The sequence below is a fragment of the Dysidea avara genome, chromosome 4 (assembly GCF_963678975.1).
Source record: "Dysidea avara chromosome 4, odDysAvar1.4, whole genome shotgun sequence".
NCBI lineage: Eukaryota > Metazoa > Porifera > Demospongiae > Dictyoceratida > Dysideidae > Dysidea > Dysidea avara.
Window position 1 is genome coordinate 27114588 of NC_089275.1, and position 24073 is coordinate 27138660.

The 24073-nt window shown below is 39.8% G+C and overlaps 1 protein-coding gene across 1 annotated transcript; it reads left to right on the forward strand.

The window, feature by feature from the left end:
• Nucleotides 1-7795: 7795 nt before the first annotated feature.
• On the forward strand, nucleotides 7796-23335 carry LOC136252719 (carcinoembryonic antigen-related cell adhesion molecule 5-like). Its single transcript, XM_066045287.1, has 6 exons — nucleotides 7796-7886; nucleotides 9308-9559; nucleotides 10741-11040; nucleotides 21140-21391; nucleotides 22619-22870; nucleotides 22971-23335. Exons 1-6 carry the CDS (start codon nucleotides 7796-7798, stop codon nucleotides 23333-23335), a joined length of 1512 nt encoding a protein of 503 aa, XP_065901359.1.
• The last annotated feature ends 738 nt before the right edge of the window (nucleotides 23336-24073 follow it).

Below are 24073 nucleotides of genomic sequence, written 5' to 3' on the forward strand. Positions count from 1 at the left end.
GACGATGTCCAGTCAAGTTGCCTTGGTGATATGATTTGAGCAAGGCAGAGTGGGATTGGAGTTGGTAAGCGAGATGCTGTTGGATGTAGGATGAAGAATTGCTGAAGCTTATTTCTTGACAGTAAGTCGGCTGCTGTGTTTTGGACTCCTCGAAGGTGGGTGATCGTAATGTGAATGTCGTAATGAGCTGTAAAAAACCATAGACATATCAGGAGGTGCATCACTATGTTGTCTTTTGAAGCACCTTTCCAAATGGAATCTACGAGCCCAAGATTGTCACAAAAGAACTGTACCTTCTTTCGGTTTAACAATCTACCCCAGATTGAGCAGCTCAAGATGATGGGTACGAGTTCCTTGGCCATTATGGTAATTGGTGTCCACTCGGGGGGCAGCAGAACTGGAACCATTAGTCTCCAAATCGTGCCCCACAGCCCCACGTACCAGAAGCATCCGTCCACAGACAGTAATCAAAGGTAGTTTCTTTTGAACAATGCAGAAAACTGACTCCATTCCAATAGGTAACAAACAAGTGCCACCAGCACAAGTCTGATTTGAATGCGGTGTTGAGTCTGGTTCGGTGAGACAACTTCTTCACTCTTGCAGCTGTTGCATACATTCGTGACACAAATGTTCTGCCTGGCTTGACAACTTTCATGACGTGTTGTAAAAGACCAACAAGTGATAGGATGGCCCTTTTGTTGGCATCTCTCTTTTTCAGCCATGCTTTAATCTCGTTACGAATGTTCTGCAGCTTGGTAGGTGGAAGTTGGGCCTCCATGTTTTGGGTGTCTAGGGTAATTCCTAAAAATGTAAGTGTCTCTGCAAGTCCCTCTATTTTTTCTATTGCTAAGGGGATACCAAGGTGTGAGCATACTTCGAGAATAACTTGGAAGTTGTTAAAGCATGCAGGTGATTTGGGTGGAGATATAATGAGAAAATCGTCCAGATAGTGGAGAAGAGGACTCACGCTCTTTTGCTCAAGAATCCAAGATAAAAGGTCAGCAAGAATATTGAAGAGTTGTGGTGCAGACCTTAGGCCGAATGGAAAGCAAGTATCAATAAAGACCTGTGCATTCCAATTCATGGCTAGGAGGTGACTATCTGCTGGATGGACGGGTAAGAGGCAAAATGCACTCTTAACATCGACTTTGGCAAGCAGTGTGCCCCTTCCCAATTTCATAATTTCTGCAATAGCTGAATCCACAGTGATATAGGAAATGGAGCAGAGTGGCTTTGGAATTCCATCATTCACACTGTGGCCCGATGGATGGGATAGATCCACTATAAGGCGCCATTTACCAGGTTGGTGCTTTTTGGGAATCACTCTGAAGCAGTTGATATGTACTTCTGGCACTAATTCCTTGAGGAAAGGCCCTGTAACTCGTTTAAGAGCCAGCTCTTCCTCCAAGTAATGATCAACTACTTCAGGGTGTTGTAGAGCACAAACTAAGTTCCGTTTGGCAGATTTCAGAGAGCTTTGAGGGTTGTGATAGCCTATATGGAAACCCTGCGAGATTCCGGCAAGGAAGAAATTTACTAGGGACTGATCTGGGTGTGTTGCTAAGAGGTTGCTCCAGTTTTGGACAATAAGTGGTGATGTAATGGCTATTGCCTCTGCAGGAACCTTGAGAATATCTGATGATTTTTCCACCTGTAAGAGCCATTGGTTAATCCATAGATGTTCATCCAGATCCAGTGTATCAGCTAGATAGGACGGGAAGGGGAGAGGGGTAAGTATTGTGTAATATGCAATAAGGGAGGGGGGGGGGGGCATGCAGTACAGTTGCATAACATGATAAACAAACATACAGATTAGTGTGACTCATTTGTTCAAACAGTAATGGTAACTAGTCATTACAACATCAAATTAGGACTATAGTTACAATCAAGTAATGATAACAGTCAGCTTCAGTTCACAGTTGTCCCCTTGGTTGGTTGATGAGGGGTTCGCGTTGAAACCTTTTGCCTTTATTTGGGCAGAACATTGCCTTGTGGCGTTTATCAACAATTCTGGGGTTGAAGGCACATCTATAGCACGTGTGCTCGTATTTACAATGGGGATGTGGGCAGTCAAGGTTGGGGTCATCGTTCCAGTCCAAGCAAATGCGTTGCTGTGATGGAGGGGTACGTCTGGGTTGGTTGCTTGCATACCTCTGAGTGCTGTATTGGGGTCTTGGCTGTGACTGCGATGGAGGTAGTGCCTGGGTCATGTTTTGGTCAGGGAAAGCATCATGCCATAGATTGAGATCAATCGTTGACCAGTCTGTTGAAGAGGTTGCAGAAGCTTTCAACCGGAACTGGCAATCATAAACTGCCCAGCAACCTGGCTGACGATTGTATGAGGCTTGGATGATCCGCTGTTGGTAGCCCAGAAGATCAGCTATGCGCTGTGGTTTCGTGCGAGACATCACTGCCATGTACACTCCAAAGGACTGAACTCACTCCATAATGCTTAGCTCTCTGTGGTGCTTTGGTTTTCGACTGTCACCATGGTCTTCACCAGCATTGTATTCAGCAGATGTTAATGTAACAGGTAGTAGGTCTGACATTTCTATGAAGAGCCCATCCTGAATTCTGTTGAGAAACTTGGTAGGGATGGGTGGGAGCCCAGCGCTAACCATGATGGGTGGATTCATGTTACTGCCTGATGGGATGAGTGATCTTGAAGTAGAGGTTGTGCCTGCCTGGCGAGAGGCTTGGATTACTTCCTGAATCTCTGGTATGTGCCAGATCTGACTACTACTTGGGAGATGGCTGAGAGCTATTAGATGAGGAAGGGGACCAGGTTAAGAAGGGGGGGGGGGGGAGGGTAACAGATTGAAGTAAATGCATAGGCGTGATGATACATGCACAAAGAGAACATAGCTCGCTGACTAGTATACATGTAGGGGTGGGGGTATAATGTGAAGGTGTTGCTGCATATGGGTGAATGCATGATGGCAATACTAGTGAATGGTAGGCCCAACAACTGAATGGCATGTAATGTATGATACAGGCAAAGTGTTAATTAGTAACAACAATGCATTAACACATTAATTAAATTACTAAGTGACTAGTGAATGGTAAGCCCAACAACTGACATATGATACAGGCAACGTGTTAATTAGTAACAACAATGCAACAGCTCATTAATTAATAAACGTGTTATGTACAAATTTATAGCTTACCACCATCTCGAAGGCTGTCGGAGGTCCCGGTAGCAGCTGCTATAGTGGTGAGAGATGTGAGGTTAGACGCTGCTGTAGTGGGGAGAGTTGGGGAGCCAGATGATGCTGTAGTAGGGGTGGGAGATCCGGCCGACACTGTCGTGGTAGTTGTAGATCCGGCCGACGCTGTTGTGGTAGTTGTAGATCCAGCTGACGCTGTCGTGGTAGTTGTAGATCCACCGGATGCGGTGGTAGCTACGGTGTCGAGTACTCCAGATCGGACAGTGGTTGTAATGGTAGACGTTGCGGTAGTAAGTCCTCCTGATGCAGGCGTGACAGTTAGTGGTGCCCGGATAGTTGCCACGATCGCAGGGATGTTGTCCGTTGTCAGGGGTTGCGGAGTAGCTGCTAAACGTCGGCTCCGTTTTGGCGGCGGCAGCGGCTGCGTGTCTGCCATCTCCCCAGAGGTTTGGGATCGTCGTGTCTTCTTTGCCGCGAACTTGCGAGAAGCAGAAGCAGTTTGTCTACCCATTTTTCACGATTGCACGTGTTACTGCATGCGCATGTGCTGATGTTCTAAATATAGCACTAACTCTTATTAACACTCTTCTCCAAACAACCAATGATACGGTGAGTATACAATATCTGTTAGATTCCAACATTAACTCGTTTTAAATATTTTAAACCGATACCTGCAATACTATAATATTGAGTAATAACTACAGATACTGTTATATATATATATATATATATATAATTTTTGTTTCCCGGCTCACCTGAGCCCTCTAAGTACTACTAGTACTTTTACACTATTGTTATGTCTTTGCAGTAATACCCATGTTGTATCATGTAGTGCTGGGTGGTATTGCATTTTTGCTCCCTGTATCCGGTATTAAGAAAATAATTCCCTGATATCCTGGTAGTCAACTAATGTACCTTTTAAATCAAGCTGTTAATGTTTATTCATGCCCAAAACAGTCAGCAATTACTCTGTAGTTGAGAGCTACCACAAGTGAAAGCTATCTGCATCCAACAGGTTATAAATGTATTTTGCCAACTGCTATAATAGGCTAGTGCTACATTGTAATCAGTTCACTTTTTGGCAGGGCTTGTGGTCATCAACACATAACCAATCAAATGCCAAAAACCTGATGTATGGCTTCCCTCACAGCATAACACACCTAATGGCATTCATATCAACACATCCACTTGTCCAAAAGTGAATACCTTCGACCAGCTCAGTGATAATACCATGGTATCCTGGTGTATATATCATCCAGCACCAGCACAATGTACCGTTTTGTGCTTAATTGTTGCCCAGTCTTATGGCCTCTACACTGAATATGAGTTATTCAAATACAGTTGACCTACAAGCTGGGGAACCATCGAACTGGAAATGGACAAGCCAAGTAATATATAACCACTCGTTACATGTGAAATTGAGAAACTGTAAATAGCTAGTAAAGAGAAACTTCAGATGAAGATAGCAGACTCACAAACTGTTGTACACACAGTATCTTTTGAGTCTGCTCATCATTTATATTAAATCTGGCTCAAGGAATAGACCCATAGATAGCTGAATACATACTACTGTAACAAGCCACCTTTCCGGAACCATATACACTACATTGTTAACGATACTTTATGGGTGCAATAACTTATGGGTGCAATAACTTATGGATACAATAATTATATTACAATGAAAACCTGAAGGACCTCACCATTGTTGGACCACTGACACTGCTCCACTAGTGGTACTAACGTTTGCCATGCAATCTAAAGACCAAAGCATACAAGCTAGCCAAAAATCACTTTAATACGTTCATAAAAACCATTTCAATCGACTTCTCTAATAGAACATTCGTTCACTGTAATAGAACCTGCGTATAGCTGAACAGTTGGGAGGAAGACTGTATTATTCCCCCACATATGGTACAAATGCACATACCAACCCTGTTTCCTGCACCATTGTTTATGTTCGTTATGATACTGTACATATAGAAAATTGTAATTAAACGGTGGATCATATATGATGTAACCAGGTGGAGAAGGAGGGGGTATTTATTTATTTTTGTGGAAGGGGAGGAGTAGGGGTAGGCTGCTTCGTGACAAAAGGAATTAAAATGAGGCCCCTGGAACACACACCGCTTGCTTAATATTCTTTACTAACCCTTTTAATTAAAAATAAATAAAAATTCTGTGAACCAACTCACTGACGCTTGTACTACACAAAAATAAAAGGAGGGTCATGCCAGTGCCAGACTGGAACAGCATTGTGCCACACACTATTTAATGCTATGAAGACACACACGGGGTGCTACAAAAGTGCATAGTGGACCATCACAATTAGGCCCCGGCCTATTATGCTCAAAAATTTGCCCATTATGCTTTTGAGCACTGCTCAAAAGTATAGCCCATTATGCTCAAAATTATGCTCATCATTTCTTATTATGCTACATTACAAGTACAGTACATAACATTCATGTATATTGTTTTAGTATAATTACTGATTGTTTTTTACATGCACTGATAGTGTCACTAATAGTTATATTGCAGCATGAGGGATGCTTCAATATAATCTTGAAGGGAACTCTCTTGCTGTGCATTGAAAGTGTTTGTTAAAATTGAGAATACTCTTTCAACAGCACCTGATGAAGGCTGTATAAGAGCAACCATCATTGCAGCGGATGACCAGTGCGGTAACTCCTGTGAATGTTCAGCCCACCAGGACATGACATCTACTTCTGGCGATGTATCTGCAGATACCGCAATGTACTGCGGGAGTTCAGACTTGAGATTGTCTAATGTTGTTTTGTTGTTCAAAAAGGTTATTTCTGATAATGAATTAACAATGCTAACATCTGGTGCCACTTCTTTCACTTTTGATGGAGCAAAGACTCGTGCAGCTTTAAAAATTGATAGACTCTTAGACAGTTCATTTGAAAATTTAGATTTAAAATACTTCACAACAGGTGTAACCCTATCTTTCCCATACTTCATAAACCTGTCAAGCAAGGAATGCACACTGCCTGTCAACCTTTTTGCCACAGCAGAGAGATTGGGATAGTGCTGTAATTCTATAGCACTAAGCAGTTTGGTATATATTTCATAGCATTTGAATGCCAAAGCCCCGTCTCCCTCTAGGCTATACGTAGCCTTGACAAATGGTTCACCTGCATCAATAACTACTGCTAGTTCAAGCTGCAGATACTCATGCTTTTGCCTGTCAGAAAACAACTGCAGTAATTTGACTGTAGTTGCAGGTGATGCTTCTGTATTTCGTAAAAATGAGACAATATCACCGAAATATTTGAAAACTTGGTGCAGCACTTCCCATTTGCTCCACCACCTTGTGCAACTATGAGACTTAATTGAAATCCCAGTTGTTGTCCGCCAGTCAACTTTTGCCCGTGAACTGTGAGCAAACAAACTGACCCACAGTCGAAAAAATTCATCAAGTACTGGAACATCAAACTTATCTCCTGCCAAATCAATGGTATGAGAGTAGCATCCTATATCAACAAGTGAGGGAAAGACTACGTTTATTGTTCTCATGGCTGCACCATTAACAGATGCGCGGTCATGCATGCATGCCAAGAGCTGATCTGACTTTACTCCATACGTAACTTGTAAAATACTAATAACCTCACGAGCTAGTTCCTCACCATTCATTGGCTTTGCAAGTATTTGTAGCTTTACCAACCTTTGCACAATTTTGTCTGCTAAAATAAACCGTAGTACAATAGCAAAAGCCTCCCCAAGCCTGGTAGTGCCATCAAAAATTATGGAAACAAATTTCCCTGAAAGCTCTTCCTTGATCTTATTCCCTTCATTAGTACGAACAAATGGTATTAGGTCACGCATACCTCTTTCATCTGTCAGCCTGTATCCACCAATCTCCAAAACTTCTTTCAGTCCGCCAACCTTTTGAAGTGGTATTCCTGATTTCAAAAAAGCTGTCACTACTTTTATTCTGTACAGTTTGTGCGATTCAGATAGAGTTTCACCTCTAGGATGAGTTTCACTTTCATATGCTTGCAACTGCTGGGCTAAAGTTTTGTCACCGCATACTCTCTTGGCTTCTTTCTCCTTGTTCACTTTGTGCTTATTGGAATCAATGTGATGCTTTATACTGCTAAGCTTCATTGACACCTCCTCTCTACAACATCCACAAAAGAGCTTTCCACCAGACACAGTCAAGTACTCTTTCGGGAATCGATTGCACCTATCTCTTGGGGTCACTGATTTCATTGAAGTTGATGCAGATGAACCAGTGCCAGTAGATACTTTTCTTTTCTTTCCCTTAGGTGGATTATTGCGAATTGCTCTTTTTCGACTTAAATCTGATGTTTTAGCTTGCTGTAATACTGAGAGAAGAGATGATGGAGCTCTCTTTAAAGCGTTATCAGTAGCAGAGGTACTCCTACTTTCCCCATGACATTCACTTAGCGATGTTGTCTTAGACGTCCCCGAGGTAGAAGATATTAAACTAACTGTATCATGATCATCGACATCACTGTCCTGTTCATCACTCGATGCAGACGACGCTTCACTGAGTTGTGCTAGTACACCTTCACCAGCTGCCATGGCACTTTATTTATAGCGCCACTCTGTAATAATTATAGTTATTAGTATTAAGGCGCTACTTAATGGCTGGATCTTCTAGAAGAGTGTTCGAGAGATCGTTGTTTGCAGGAACTCGAGCTGGAACTCAAAGAATGATGGAATGGCCTAGGTTTGGTAAAATTAAACAACAATATGCTTGTGTATTTTGCCTATTATGCCAGCATTATGCTCGATGCTTTTGCCTGCCTATTATGCTTTAAATTATGCCGGCATAATCGGCCGGGGCCTAATCACAATGTAAACCCCAGGGGGTCCCCAAGACCAAGGTGTGTTAACTTGTCAATGGGCCCTTTGGTCACCTAAGGTCGAGTACCATTGTATTTCTCACAGTATCTTTAGAGTCTGCTGATTGATGTCATTTATATCGAAATCAGCTCAAGTCATACCCCCCATAGATAGCTGAATACATACCACTGTAGCAAGCCACACTTCATAATATACGCTACATTGTTATACAAGTAGTACTATAATGGTATTACAATGAAAACCTGAAGTACCCTCCCATTATTAGACCACTAACCACACTCCGCCAGAGGCATTAACATTTGCCAGCACATACCGACCCCATTGTCTGTACCTTAATACAAATGACTATTGTTTATATTTATTATGATACTGTACATATAGAAAATACGTAGTGATTCAGTGGTGGATTGTATACAATCTACAATCAATGTAGCCGGTTGGAAGTACAGGGATTTTTTATTTATTTATTTTTTTTGTGGAAGGGGAGAACTGATCTGAAAATTAAAATGAGGGGCCTTGCCAATGCCAGCCAACTACTGGAGCACCCACCACTTCCTTAATATTCTTTACTGACCAACATTTTTGTCCTTCAGTGAGCCAACTCACTGGCATCTGTACTACACGGAAATAAAAAAAAATTAGGGCCATGTCAGTGCCGGCCAACTACTGCAGCGCTTAATATTATATTATTTACTAACCAACATTTCCCCCTCAGTGAACCAACTCACTGGTACCTGTACTACGCAGAAATAAAAGAGAGAGCAATGCCAGTGCCAGCCAGCCAGCTACTAGAACACACATAGCACTTGCTTAATATTCGTTGCTAACCAACATTTTTTCTCCTCAGTAAGCCAACTCACTGGCACCTGTACTACACACCATTTGATGCTATGAAGGCACACACAGGGCGCTACAAAGGTGCATGTGACCATCACAATACAAACCCCAGGGGGGCCCCCGAGACCAAGGAGTGTTAACTCACCAATGGACCCTTTGGGCACCTAAGGTAAAGTGATAATTGCCTACAGCACAAATGATTCCTGGGTACACCCATTAACACACCTGCTGGTCAGCTAGACTTGTACTGTTAGACTTGCATTGTTAAAATTTATTAGTATTAACATCATTGCAACCATTTCTTGGCCGCCACCTTTGATTTCACAAATTTTTTCACCCAGGCTTTTTAAGGCCGCACCATTTTTCACAGCTTGGCTGTTTTTGTGTGGATAGCAATTACAATAAACCTCTATCCTACCAATACAAACAATTTGTGTTGTTTCTCTACACAGTTGCTCCATATGGTGTAAACATCACTGGTGACAACACATACCCTCATGGGAGTCAGTTACAATTACATTGTTCATCAGAGAGTGGACCGCAATTAGAATACAGTTGGAGCAGGACTAACACATTCTCAAATGACACAGCTACTAACACCAACAACCTTACTATTAGTAATGTAACTACACTTGATGGAGGAAATTACACTTGTACTGCCACTAATGATGCTGGATCTAGTAGTAATACTGTCACTGTCTATGGTGAGTTAACTTAATATCACATGTTTTTGCATTTCTATCTTACAGTACAGTCCACTTATAACTTTACACATGCATGGCTTTTTTGTGTGGCGCCACTCATTTGTCTACATAGGTAAAGCAAATTCCACAAGTGGATAAATCTAAACTCCAATGTGGGTACACATAGAACCACCTATTGGTGCATAGATAGCCACACTCCAAAGAATGCCATGGGCGTGAGTGCTCCACATGTGTGTCTTGGTGTAATTGTTAAGACCTTATTCCAGTTAACTATTATTACTAAGTTTAAGTTAATACATTTTTTCAATGCAGGTACCAGCACTAGTCTACAAGAGGAAGCAGCAGCAACCATGTCATGGCCAATAAAGCTCTGTATAAATATCTGTAATATTATGAACCACTTAATTAGCTATTGAGGTTGTGGTTTGCTCTTGGTAAAGGTCAACGTTCACATACAGTGGATAGCTATTGTATGTATAGTAACTATTAGGCTGTACCCACAATTGAATACATACCAGAAACCTAAATTGGCCTCAACATTATGACTGCTACAGAGTGCTGTACTCTATTAAAGGTAAGGTACACAATAGGTCAAATAAAATAATTGTTTTATTTAGGATATGGTCAGTCCAGCAGTTGGATTTCACTTAATTGGCTAGTGTCGAGTCCAGTATTAAACAATTAATAATACAGTAAATTGTATGTAACACAACAGCTTTATTGTCCTCTTCATGGTATGGCAGGCATGAGGGCAGGCATGCTTGGCTGGTGATGACATTGATTAATGTAAGGATAAAAATAAAAGTAAATAAAAAAGAGTGATGATGTTTACTATAGTCATCAATCTATACAGTAGCAAAAAAAAAACTTATCACAAGGTAAGGTGAACACAATATGCTTATAGCATTATATCAGCGTGTCAGGCTTTGATTTACTGTACACTTGAGAGGGCTCTAGTCCACAGTTTTTTAATGTCACCATGCTCGACAAAATACAAATGCATGGTATAATTATTGCCATGTATGTGTGGCATGCAAAATACCTGCATGGTAAACACAACGTGATACACATGGAACTACGCATGTAAATGTGAAGGTAAAAGTGGACTGTACTGTGCTTTGTGAATATATGAATCTTTGAGTGAGTGAATGAGTTAAAGTATCATACAATCTTGTTAACAGTTGGACCAGTGTTCACTGCTCATCCAATAATTCAGGAGGAGGTTATTAATAACAGTTTTACACTACAGTGTACAGCAGAAGGATTCCCTACACCATCTATACAATGGTACCTCAGCAATACCATGATCACTAATAGTAGTAATAGATATATTGTTGACACTACATCAATGAATAGTATTACTAGTATACTGACAGTTATAATGGCTGACTTTACTGATACTGGCCTGTACCACTGTGAAGCTATCAGTAGTGTGTTTGTTGATAATGTGAACAGTGACATGATGAATATCAGTGTAGTAGGTGAGTGTGGGTAGGTATTATACTGTTACACCCCGTTCACACTAGCCTGGTAGCATGGTTCGGAATGGTACGGCTCAATAAATAGTGCAATATGAACACCGTCCATACCAGGCCCAACTGAACCAAGCCAGCCCACCCGATTGAACCAGGCCAACATGGTACGGTACGATAATTATATCACCAGGTGCACAAAATAATAAAATAATCCAATGAAAAATGGCTCAGAAACACTGTTCGACGCGAGGTTCTGCACGAAAGAAAGTCTAGTGACAGTTGAACTACTTGTCGTCGTGCGAGTTACTGTTTCACTTACTTCGATTCATGATGCAATTTCTGCAGCTCTACACGGCCACCTATCTATTGCTGTCTTGTTAAAATGAAAGAATTCCAGCACAAGAGACTCGAAGGGCAAGAGCTGCATCCAATTTTAGTAAGCAAATTAATAAATATTTTATTGTGCACTTGTGGAAACCGGATGACTCAGCGAGCGAGACTACATAGTGTGAACAGAGGCAATAATGGGCCGTACCGAACAGAGTCGAACTGAACTGTGCTATCGTGATGTGAACGGACTGTTACAAGGACAAAATAACTGTATGCACCTATGGAACACTACTGAATAATTAAAGAAAATGTTACTAAAGTATGAAACGTTTACACCAAACATACCAACATAATGGACAGCAACTATAGACTGGAAGGTTATGTCAACATAACACTAGTGTTTAAGTATAATAATCCAGTGTGAAAATTGTGAAACTAAAGGTGGTGGCCAAGAAATAGCTGAAATGATCATTTATATATTATTGTGGTGTTGCTGTTATTATTATCTAATCCAAAACAGCCAAGCTGTAAAAAAAGTGTGCGGCCCTCAGAAAGGCTATGGTGAAAAAAGATGTGAAATCCAAGGTGGTGGCCAAGAAATGGCTGTGATGGTAGTTTAATGGTAAAAATTTTAATAACAACAATTCAGGTGAATTTGGTGCCGCTTGGTCTTGGCACAAAATTCACCTGAGTTGTCGTTATTAAAATTTTTACCATTAACCTACCATCACAGCCATTTCTTGGCCGCCACCTTGGATTTCACATCTTTTTTCACCATAGCCTTTCTGAGGGCCGCACACTTTTTTTACAGCTTGGCTGTTTTGGATTAGATTTCATTTCTTTTTGCATTTGTATACCCCAAAGCCGGCCTATGGCCAGCTTTGGGACTTTTTTAACCTAAGAAAAGATGAAGTAGATGTACTTTAAATATTTTATCAGTAAATGTACAAATTATATATACTGTATAATACATATGTGACCGGATTTGCGAAAAGGGGTCTTCCACACACATCCAATTTGCCAACTTTGACAATTGATAACTTCAGATTGGAAAGAGCTATTGCCTTGAATTTTGGACAGTGGTGAGCACCACTATAGCTGAATAAGTGGTGACATTTTCAGGTTAATATGTTACTTGAACACTGAGGTATGGTCTCCAACGTTTACGGAATTGGATGTGTGTGGAAGACCCCTTTTCGCAAATCCGGTCACATAATATTATATTGATTACAGAAATCTCCATGGTAGTTTCTTTGTAACTGAACAGTCTACAAGGTGACTTCTTCTAATTGCTCTCTCTACAGGGTGAATTGTTTGTAGCTGAACGATCTACAAGGTAACTTCTTCTAGCTGATCTCTCTACAGGGTGATGTGTTTGTAGCTGAATTCTGTATAGGTGATTTGTTTGCAGCTGAGCTCTTTACAGAATGGTTTCTTTGTAGCTGAACTCTCTAAAAGGTAACTTCTTCTAACTGATCTTTCTACAGGGCAATTTGTTTCTGGCAGAATTTTCTAAAGGGTGATTTCTTTGCAGCTCAATTCTCTACATGGTGGTTTCTTTGTAGCTGAACTCTCTACAAGGTAATTTCTTCTAGCTGACCTCTCTACAGGGAGATTTGTTTGTAGCTGAACTATCTACAAGGTAACTTCTTATAGCTGATCTCTCTACAGGGTGATTTGTTCGTAGTTGAATTCTGTACAGGTGATTTGTTTGCAGCTGAGCTCTTTACAAAATGGTTTCTTTGTAGCTGAACTTTCTCCAAGGTAACTTCTTCTAACTGATCTTTCTACAGGGTGATTTGTTTGTAGCTGATCTATCTACAAGGTAATTTCTTCTAGCTGATCTCTCTACGGGGTGATTTGTTTGTAGCTGAATTCTGTACAAGTGATTTGTTTGTAGCTGAGCTCTTTACAGAATGGTTTCTTTGTAGCTGAACTCTCTACAGGGTGATTTGTTTGTAGCTGAAATCCCTACAAGGTAACTTCTTCTAGCTGATCTTTCTACAGGGCAATTTGTTTGTAGCTGAGTTCTCTACAGGGTGTTTGTTTGCAGCTGAATTCTCTACATGGTGGTTTCTTTATAGTTGAACTCTCTACAAGGTGACTTCTTCTAGCTGATCTCTCTACAGGGTGATTTGTTTGTAGCTGAACTCTCTACAGGTGATTTGTTTTGTAGCTAAACTCTCTACAAGGCGATACGTCTAGGTGATCTCTCTACAGGATTCCTTGTTTCTAACTGAACTCTCAACAGGGTGATCTGTTCATAGCTGAACTTTCTACTGGGTGATTTGTTTGCAGCTGAACTCTCTAAATGGTGGTTTCTTTGTAGCTGAACTCTCTACAACGTGACTTCTTCTAGCTGAACTCTCTACAAGGTGACTTGTTTCTAGCTGATCTCTCTACAGGGTGACTTGTTTGTAGCTGAACTCTCTACAGGTGATTTGTTTGTAGCTGAACTCTCTACATGGTGGTTTCGTTGTAGCTGAACTCTCTACAAGGTAACTTCTTCTAGCTGATCTTTTTACACTGCATATTTGTTTGTAGCTGAGTTCTCTACAGGGTGATTTGTTTGCAGCTGAACTCTCTACATGGGAGTTTCATTGTAGCTGAACTCTCTACAATGTGACTTCTTCTAGCTGAACTCTCTACAGGGTGACTTGTTTATAGCTGAACTCTCTATAGGTGATTTGTTTGCAGCTGAACTCTCTACATGGTAGTTTCTTTGTAGCTGAACTCTCTACAAGGTAACTTCTTCTAGCCAATCTTTCTACAAGGTGATTGAGTTTTTTGCAGCTGAACTCTTTACATGGTGGTTGCTTTGTAGCTGAACTCTCTAAAAGGTGACTTCTTCTAGCTGAACTCTCTACAGGATGATTTGTTTGCAGCTGAACTCTCTACGTGGTAGTTTCTTTGTAGCTGAACTCTCTACAATGTGACTTCTTCTAGCTGAACTCTCTACAGGGTGACTTGTTTTTAGCTGATCTCTCTACAGGGTGACTTGTTTCTAGCTGAACTCTCTACAGGTGATTTGTTTGCAGCTGAACTCTCTACATGGTGGTTTCTTTGTAGCTGAACTCTCTACAAGGTAACTTCTTCTATCTGATCTTTCTACAGTGTGATTTGTTTGTAGCTGAATTCTCTACAGGGTGATTTATTTGCAGCTTAACTCTCTACAAGGTGACTTCTTCTAGCTGAACTCTCAACAGAGTGATTGATTTTTTTTGCAGCTGAACTCTCTACATGGTGGTTTCTTTGTAACTGAACTCTCTACAGGGTGATTTGTTTGTAGCTGAACTCTACAGGGTGATTTGTTTATCACTAATTTTATTTCAGTTGTTCCTTATGTGGGGCAGGATATTGTTGTTTTGATTTGAGGTGGGCCGATGGTTTGTAATGCGACTTTAAATAGGTTTTTTAGTTTACATTACTTGTTTCCTTTTGTTTTGTCCTTCTTGGCGTTAGTTCATTTGCATTTTTTGCATAAAGTGGGGTCGAATAATCCTATGGGTTTGCCTTCTTATGTAGAGAAAATACCGTTTCATCCTTATTATACGGTAAAGGATTTATCGGGAAATATGTTATTTTTTGTTTTGTTTGTTTTTATTGTTAATTTTTTCCGGATTATTTGGGTGATGCCGAGAATTTTAAGGAGGCCGACATTTTAGTTACTCCTATTCATATTAAACCGGAATGGTATTTTTTATTTATGTATGCCATTTTGCGATCTATTCCGAAACTCTCTACAGGGTGATCTGTTCATAGCTGAACTCCCTATAAGGTAACTTCTTCTAGCTAATCTTTCTACAGGGCGATTTGTTTGTAGCTGAGTTCTCTACAGGGTGATTTGTTTGCAGCTGAACTCTACATGGTAGTTTCTTTGTAGCTCTACAATGTGACTTCTTCTAGCTGAACTCTCTACAAGGTGACTTGTTTCTAGCTGATCTCTCTACAGGGTGACTTGTTTCTAGCTGAACTCTCTACAGGTGATTTGTTTGCAGCTGAACTCTCTACATGGTTTATTTCTTTGTAACTGAACTCCCTGCAAGGTGACTTCTTCTAGCTGATCTCTCTACAGGGAGATTTGTTTGTAGCTTAACTCTCTACAGGTGATTTGTTTGTAGCTGAACTCTCTACATGATGGTTTCTTTGTAGCTGAACTCTCTACAAGGTAATTTCTTCTAGCTGATCTCTCTACAGGCCGATTTGTTTGTAGCTGAACTCTCTACATGATAGTTTCTTTGTAGCTGAACTCTCTACAAGGTGATTTCTTCTATAGCTGATCTTTCTACAGGGTGATTTGTTTGTACCTGAACTATCTACATGATGGTTTCTTTGTAGCTGAACTCTCTATAAGGTAACTTCTTCTAGCTGATCTCTCTACAGGACAATTTGTTTGTACCTGAACTCTCACATGATTGCTTCTTTGAAGCTGAACTCTCTACAAGGTGATTTCTTCTAGCTGATCTTTCTACAGGGTGATTTGTTTGTAGCAGAACTCTCTACAAGGAAACTTCTTCTAGCTGATCTCTCTACAGGGAGATTTGTTTGTAGCTGAACTCTCTATACATGATTTGTTTGCGGCTGAATCCTCTACATGATGGTTTCTTTGTAGCTGAACTCTCTACAAGGTAACTTCTTCTAGCTGATCTCTTTACAGGGTGAATTGTTTGTAGCTGAACGATCTACAAGGTAACTTCTTCTAACTGATCTCTCTACAGGGTGATTTGTCTGTAGCTGAACTCTCTACAAGGAAACCTTTTTAACTGAGCTCTGTACAGGGTGAATTGTTTGTAGCTGAACTATCTACAAGGTAACTTCTTCTAGCTGATGTCTTTACAGGGTCACTAGTTTGTAGCTGAATTCTCTACATGGTGGTTTCTTTGTAACTGAACTCTCTACAAGGTAACTTTTTCTAGCTCATCTTTCTACAGGGTGATTTATTTGTAGCTGAATTCTGTACAGGTGATTTGTTTGCAGCTGAGCTCTTTAAAGAATGGTTTCTTTGTAGCTGAACTCTCTACAAGGTAACTTCTTCTAGCTGATGTCTCTACAAGGTCACTAGTTTGTAGCTGAGCTCTCTACATGGTGGTTTCTTTGTAACTGAACTCTCTACAAGGTGACCTCTTCTAGCTGATCTTTCTACAGGGTGATTTGTTTGAAGCTGAACTCTCTACAAGGTAACTTTTTCTAGTTGATCTCTCTACAGAGAGATTTGTTTGTAGCTGAACTCTCTACATGATGGTTTCTTTGTAGCTGAACTCTCTACAAGGTAACTTCTTCTATCTAATCTCTCTACAGGGAGATTTATTTGTAGCTGAACTCTCTACATGATGGTTTCTTTGTAGCTGAACTCTCTGCAAGGTAACTTCTTCTATTGATCTCTCCACAGGGCGATTTGTTTGTAGCTGAACTCTCTACATGGTGGTTTCTTTGTAGCTGAACTCTACAAGGTGATTTTTTCTAGCTGAACTATCCCTTTCCATAGTTGCATGAACTCCCTACAAGGTAACTTCTTCTAGCTGATCTCTCTACAGGGTAACTTGTGTGTAGCTGATCTCTATACAGGTTTCTTATTTCTAGTTGATCTCTTGAATTCTCTTCAGGTGACTGCTCTATTAGGATGACTGCTCTATTATAGTATCTCGATCTCGCACTTGCTGCACCAAGTTGGATTTCGCGTTATAACTCCGTGGCTTTAAGTCTGATTCTTCTACACCATTGATGATCCTTTCTAAGATGATTACTCCATCTGTACAACGATTTTCAAAGCATTACCCCAAGCGCTTTATCTGGTAGGCGTGGCAAGCAGTCGTTTTTTTATTAGCTAATCTCGATTGCGTAATTGTTACAGACTGTTGGTTTTTTCATTGTATCTTCCTGTTTTTTAGCTCGATTTCTTTCAAACCACAAAAGGTTTGAGGTTCAATAGTTAACCTATTCACCCACCGATTTTCAGCTTCTTCCCATACGCGGTTTACCCTGTATGCGTGACAACATATTGGTGTTATGTTTCGTGAATAATCCCTCATAACTCTATGCCTGTTTATCGTATTCTAGCCAAAGTTGGTACCGAGATGCGCCATTATATCCCCCTTCTGTGTGCCAAATTTCAAGGTAATCGGATATGGCGTTCGAGTTTTATAGCAGTTTTTATAAGTGTGCGACAAGAAAAAGAAAAATAAGAAGAAGAAAAAAAAAAACGAAGAAACTGAGCCAATTTTTGAAGTCGCATATCTCGGGAACGCCCGAAGCGATTTTGCTCAAATTTGGAATGTGCAGTGCTGCAGTTGGAGGGCATGTTCACATTAAAAATCGTCTTGTTTCATCAAGGAAGCACAGAGCTACGGAGGTGCGAAAATTGCATTTCTTTCTTCCTGTCAATATACTCACGGGTGTTATGCGCCGGCTTCTTGGGCCGCACGACACACTACCGTGTGTCTTGATTCTGATCAAAAACACCCAAGCTGTTAAAAAAGGTGCAGCCCCCAAAAAGGCTATGATGAAAAAAGATGTGAAATCCAAGGTGGCGGCCAAGAAATGGCTGTGATGGTAGGTTAATGGCGAAAAACTTAATAGCAACAATTCGTGTGACTTTGTGTTGCCTCCTCCTTGGGGCTGCACTTTTTTTTTTACAGCTTGGGTGTTTGTGATTAGATATCACTTCTTTTTGTATTTGTATACACCAAAGCTGTCTTATTTCCAGCTTTGGGGTTATTTTAACTTTTGTTTATTTTTCTTTACTGCAAAGAAAGAATAAAGACATTCAAAGCAGACTTTTTGATATTAACTACTGTATTTTGATTTTATCAGTAATTATATGAAATTTGAAATTATTACATGCCATTTCTTTTCTACAGGATAACTTGTTTGTGGTAGCTGATCTCCACTGGGTGACTTGAAATGTAGCTGAACTCTCTTTGGGGTGATTTGTTTGTAGCTGAACTCTTTACATGGTGATTTGTTTCTAGCTGAACTCTCTATGGAGTGACTTATTTCTAGCTGATGTCATAGCTGATCTCTCTACAGTGTATTAATTTTGTTTGCAGCTGAACTCTCCGCATGGTAACATTTTTCTAGCTGATTAGGGACCCGTTACCTATTATACTATGCTGCACTGCTCAAAAAGTTTAATTTACCTACGTATTATGCTCAAATTGTGTTCAAATTATGCTCAAGCCTTATGCCTCATTTCCCATGTTTTGCTAATAAATTTGCAATTATGGGAACATGATAAATAGCTGAAACACATCTTTGCTCTTCAAAATGCATATGACAGAAAGATCGATATACTCTAATAGAACAGTCAGCTGTCTGGTGGTTTATTAGAGTTATTGACTGTTCTATTAGAGTATATCGATCTTTTTCTGTGATATGTATTTTGACCATCAAGGATTTGTATTATGGCTCAAATATTCTTCCTATTATGCTAGCTTTATGCTCAATGTGTTCAAGCACCTATTATGCTCGTAATTATGCTAGCATAATCTGCATGTCCCTATAGCTGATCTCTCTATGGGGTGACTTGCTTGTAGTTGAACTCTTTACAGGGTAATTTGTTTGCAGCTGAACTCTCCTTTTCTAACTGATCTATCTACAATGTGATTTTTTTGTAGCTGATCTCTCTACAGAGTGGCTCATTTGTAGGTGAACTCACTACAGGATGACTTGTTTCTAGTTGCTCTCTGTACAGGGTGACTTGTTTCTAGCTGATCTCCATTCAGGGTGATTTGTTTGTAGCTGAACTCTCTACATGGTGATGTGGTTCTAGCTGGTCTTTCTACAGGGTGACTTATTTCTAGCTGATGTCTGTACAGTATAATTTTTTCTAGTTGATTTCTCTACAGTACCGTTTGTTTGTAGCTGATCTTTCTACAGGGAAATTTTTTTGCAGCTGAACTTTCTACACGGTGACTTGTTTTAAGCTAACTTTCTACAGGCTGACTTGAAGGGTAGTTGGACTTTATACAGGGTGACTTGTTTCTAGCCTCTCTCTCTATAGGGTGACTTGTTTCTAGCTGAACTCTCTACAGGATGTAGCCAAACTCTCTACAGGGTGACTTGTTTCAAGCTGATCTCTCTACATGGTTCTCTACAGTGTGATTTTTTGTAGCTGATCTTTCTACAGGGTTGCTCACTTGTAGCTGAACTGACTACAGGATAACTTGTTTCTAGCTGATGTCTCTACAGAGTAACTTTTTCTAGTTGATCTCTCCACAGTGTGATTTGCTTGTAGCCGATCTCTCTACAGGGCAACTTTTTTTGTAGCTGAACTCTCTACAAGGTGACTCATTTTAACTGAATCCACTACAGGGTGACTGAGTGTAGTTAAACTTTGTACAGGGTGACTTGTTTCTAGCCTCATTCTCTACACCTTGACTTGTTTGTAGTTGAACTCTCACTTGTTTCCAGCTGATCTCTCTACAGGGTAACTTGTTTCCAGCTGATCTCTCTATAGAGTTATCTCTTTGCAATTGAACTCTCTACAGGGTGATTGTTTGTAGCTGAACTCTCTATAAGATGATTTGTTTCTAGTTGATTTCTCTATAGGGTAACTTGTTTGTAGCTGAACTATCTACAGGATGGTTTCTTTGTAGCTGATCTCTCTACAAGGCGACATGTTTCTAGCTGAACTCTCTAAGGCTGATCTGTTCGTTACTGAATTCTCTACTGGGTAATTGAACTCTCTACATGGTGGTTTCTTTGTAGCTGAACTCTCTACAAGGTGACTTTTTCTAGCTGAACTCTCTACAGGGTGTTTTTTCATAGCTGAACTCTCTTAAGGGTGATTTGTTTGCAGCTGAACTCTCTACATGATGGTTTCTTTGTAGCTGAACTCTCTACAAGGTAACTTCTTCTAGCTGTTCTCTCTACAGGGTGACTTGTTTCTAACTGAACTCTTTACAGGGTGATTTGTTTGCAGCTGAACTCTTTATATGATGGTTTCTTTGTAGCTGAACTCTCTACAAGGTAACTTTTTCTAGCTGACCTCTCTAAAGGGTGACTTGTTTCTAGCTGAACACTCTATAGGGTTATCTGTTTGTGATTGAACTCTCTACTGGATGGTTTCTTTGTAGCTGATCTTTCTACAGGGTGACTTGTTTATAGCTGATCTTTCTACAGGGTGGTTTTTTGTAGCTGAACTCTCTACATACAAAGCGACTTCTTCTGCTGGTCTCTCTACAGGATGACTTGTTTCTTGCAGAACTCTACAGGGTGATCTGTTCACAGCTGAACTCTCTACAAGGCGATTTGTTTGCAGCTGAGCTATCTATATGGTGGTTTCTTTGTAGCTGAACTCTCTACAAGGTAACTTCTTCTGGCTGATCTCTCTACAGGATGACTTTTTCTAGCTGATCTCTGTACAAGGTGAATTGTTTCTAGCTGAACTCTCTACAGGGTGATCTGCTCGTAGCTGAACTCTCTACAGGGTGATTTGTTTGCAACTGAACTCTCTACACGATGGTTTCTTTGTAACTGAACTCTCTTAAGGTGACTTCTTCTAGCTGATCTCTCTACAGGGTAATTTGTTTGTAGCTTGGTACGTGTTGAAAAGAAAGGGAAGCATTTTCAATGTAAGTAGATGTGGATTCATTTTATACACTGTGTGAATGCATGTAACAATACAACATTGCAAGTTGTGTGACTTCAAATGGCTGCGAGCAACCTTAAAATACACAAACACACACACATATATAATAATGTTTAAAATATGGCTGTTATTAGATAGAAACTATAATAGCCTCTGACAAATAGTCTATATTGTTTCTCTACACAGTTGCTCCATATGGTGTAAACATCACTGGTAACAACACATACCCTCATGGGAGTCAAATACAATTACATTGTTCATCAGAGGGTGGACTACAATTAGAATACAGTTGGAGCAGGACTAACACATTCTCAAATGACACAACTACTAACACCAACAACCTTACTATTAGTAATGTAGCTACATTTGATGGAGGAAATTACACTTGTACTATCACTAATGATGCTGGATCCAGTCGAAATACTGTCACTGTCTATGGTGAGTTAACTTAATATTTATACAGGTGTAGCATAAGCGACCAAGTATCGATCATACCTGGTACTTTAACTTCTAACTTGGTGAAGGAAGGCCCTACAAACTTCCAATTTTCACCATCTGCTCTGGTTGTCTCTCAGCTATAAAGTAACTATAGTCCCATTTTCATAAAACAATTCATTTTAATGCTCTGCACGCTAGACTGAGACCATGTAAAGTACATATTATCAACCACAGTTACGTATTATCGACCATGCATACATTATCCAAATATGAATTATCGACCAGTTGCTAATATCCGAGAATATCACAGTGCCTGAAAACTCTGCCACATCCTGCCATATATGATGCAATTCAGCATTTAATAGTGTACACACCCACTAATTGTCAGATTAATTGCGTGATTAGAACGCAAGTTATGAGCGAAACCAGTTTATTAACCCAATAAAATACCGTCTTTTCAATAAAGCAACAATAAAATCTACAGATCTTTAGACTGGTCCTTGCTTGAAACCTTCTTTAAGATTGAATAGAACAACCTGGCTGCTTTTGCCAGTCCATCACAATTAATGAACAATGGGCGGATTTGTTACTATCATGTATCACCAGGTCCAACATATCATTAGGACTTGTTTCAGGCTTTACCGCTACTGTAAGACTTTGTAGAACCTGGGCCAATACATTTCCACTTTGTACAGCACTGGTAGTGATGTCTTGGCTGACTTATCTCCTCTTTCTCCATTCGAATGTAGCGAAATCGTCTTTGCGTGATCAAACAAACTTGCAATGGGAAGCACTTGGCCAACTACATTGTAAAACCCATCTTTGATGATCAAAAACCTGTAAAAGAAGACAGAAACCTCCAATAAACAAGTACAAATTTATGGAGGAGTTCATTATTTTTACAGGAAATGCTTAGATTGATAATACATGTTGGTTCAATAATCGGTTGCTTACGCTATGCTTCTGTCTTACTTTGTGTATGTTTAAAACTTACTTGTGTTTGTGTGTAAAGTGATTAGTATGCTATAGGATATACAAAATTAATATGTGCAATTTTGATGTTTTTTTGTTTGTTTTTTTGCTTTTAGTACTCTTAACTTAAAATGTGTATATACGTATGCTAAAAACACTGTATGCATATTGCTTTAATAACCTAATATCAGATAAATATACAGTAGGCTCTGATAGGCTCTGAGGCCCTTGCAAACAGTTTGTTTCTCTACACAGTTGCTCCATATAGTGTAAACATCACTGGTAACAACACATACCCTCATGGGAGTCAGTTACAATTACATTGTTCATCAGAAGGTGGACCACAATTAGAATACAGTTGGAGCAGGACTAATACATTCTCAAATGACACAACTACTAACACCAACAACCTTACTATTAGTAATATAACTACACTTGATGGAGGAAATTACACTTGTACTGTCACTAATGATGCTGGATCTAGTAGTAATACTGTTACAGTCTATGGTGCGTTACTTCATATCACATAATTATTTCCTTGCGTAGTTCTTACTTTGTGTACGTGTGAAACTTTGAGTGAGTTAATGAGTTAAAATATTTTTAACAGTTGGACCAGGGTTTACTACTCATCCCATGAATCAGGAGGAGGTGATTAATAACAGTTTTACACTGCAGTGTACAGCAGAAGGATTCCCTACACCATCTATACAATGGTACCTCAACAGTACCATGATCACTAATAGTAGTAATAGATACATTGTTGACACTACATCAGTGAACAGTATTACTAGTATACTGACAGTTATAATGGCTGACTTTACTGATACTGGCCTGTACCACTGTGAAGCTATCAGTAGTGTGTTTATTGATAATGTGAGCAGTGACATGATAAATATCAGTGTAGTAGGTGAGTGTGGGTTGGTACGAGGACAAAATACTGTATGCATTTATGTATGGAACACTATTGAATAATATAAATACATCTCTCTAAATCGAAATGTATATACGCATGGTCTGACGATATTCGTTGTACTCTTATAAACACTGTTGGACTGTTTATGTGTGTTAATTTGCTGGTTAAGAATTGTTGCTAATTTTTTTTTTTAATTTTGTGGATATATAACTGTGTAGGGATTACCATTAAGCATACCATAATCTAAACCAAAACAGCCAAGTTTTAAAAAAAGAGTGCGGCCCCCCAAATAGGCCAAGGTAAAAAAAGATGTGAAATCCAAGGTGGCAGCCAAGGTGGCAGCCAAGGAATGGCTATGGTGGTAGGTCAATGGCAAAAAATTTAATTACGACAATTCAGGTGAATTTGTGTTGCCTCCTCCACTAGGATTTGGCAAAAAATTCACCTGAATGATGTAATTAAAATTTTTGCCATTAACCTACCATCACAGCCATTTCTTGGCCGCCACCTTGGATTTCATTCACCCTGGCCCATTTGGGGGCCAAAGGGGCTGCACTCTTTTTTTTACAGCTTGGCTGTTTTTGTTTAGATATCACTTCTTTTTGTATTGCAAGCCACAAAGCCAGCCATAAACTGGCTTTGGTGCTTCATTTTAACTTGTTTTTTTTTGTTGATTTTTTACTGCAGGAATTATAGAACAAAAGAAGTATTGTGTGTATAGCTTTTTGTCTGATTAAATGTTTGTATATTTAACACTGAATGATAATCACATACTGTAGTTAATAAGATGACTTCTT

Excerpts from the sequence above, each read along its gene's own strand:
- LOC136252719 (XM_066045287.1), top strand. The coding sequence starts at position 7,796 with ATGGCTGGATCTTCTAGAAGAGTGTTCGAGAGATCGTTGTTTGCAGGA. Across the intron at positions 9,560-10,740 it reads TAATACTGTCACTGTCTATG|TTGGACCAGTGTTCACTGCT; the intron begins GTGAGTTAACTT and ends TCTTGTTAACAG. Across the intron at positions 22,871-22,970 it reads TAATACTGTTACAGTCTATG|TTGGACCAGGGTTTACTACT; the intron begins GTGCGTTACTTC and ends TATTTTTAACAG.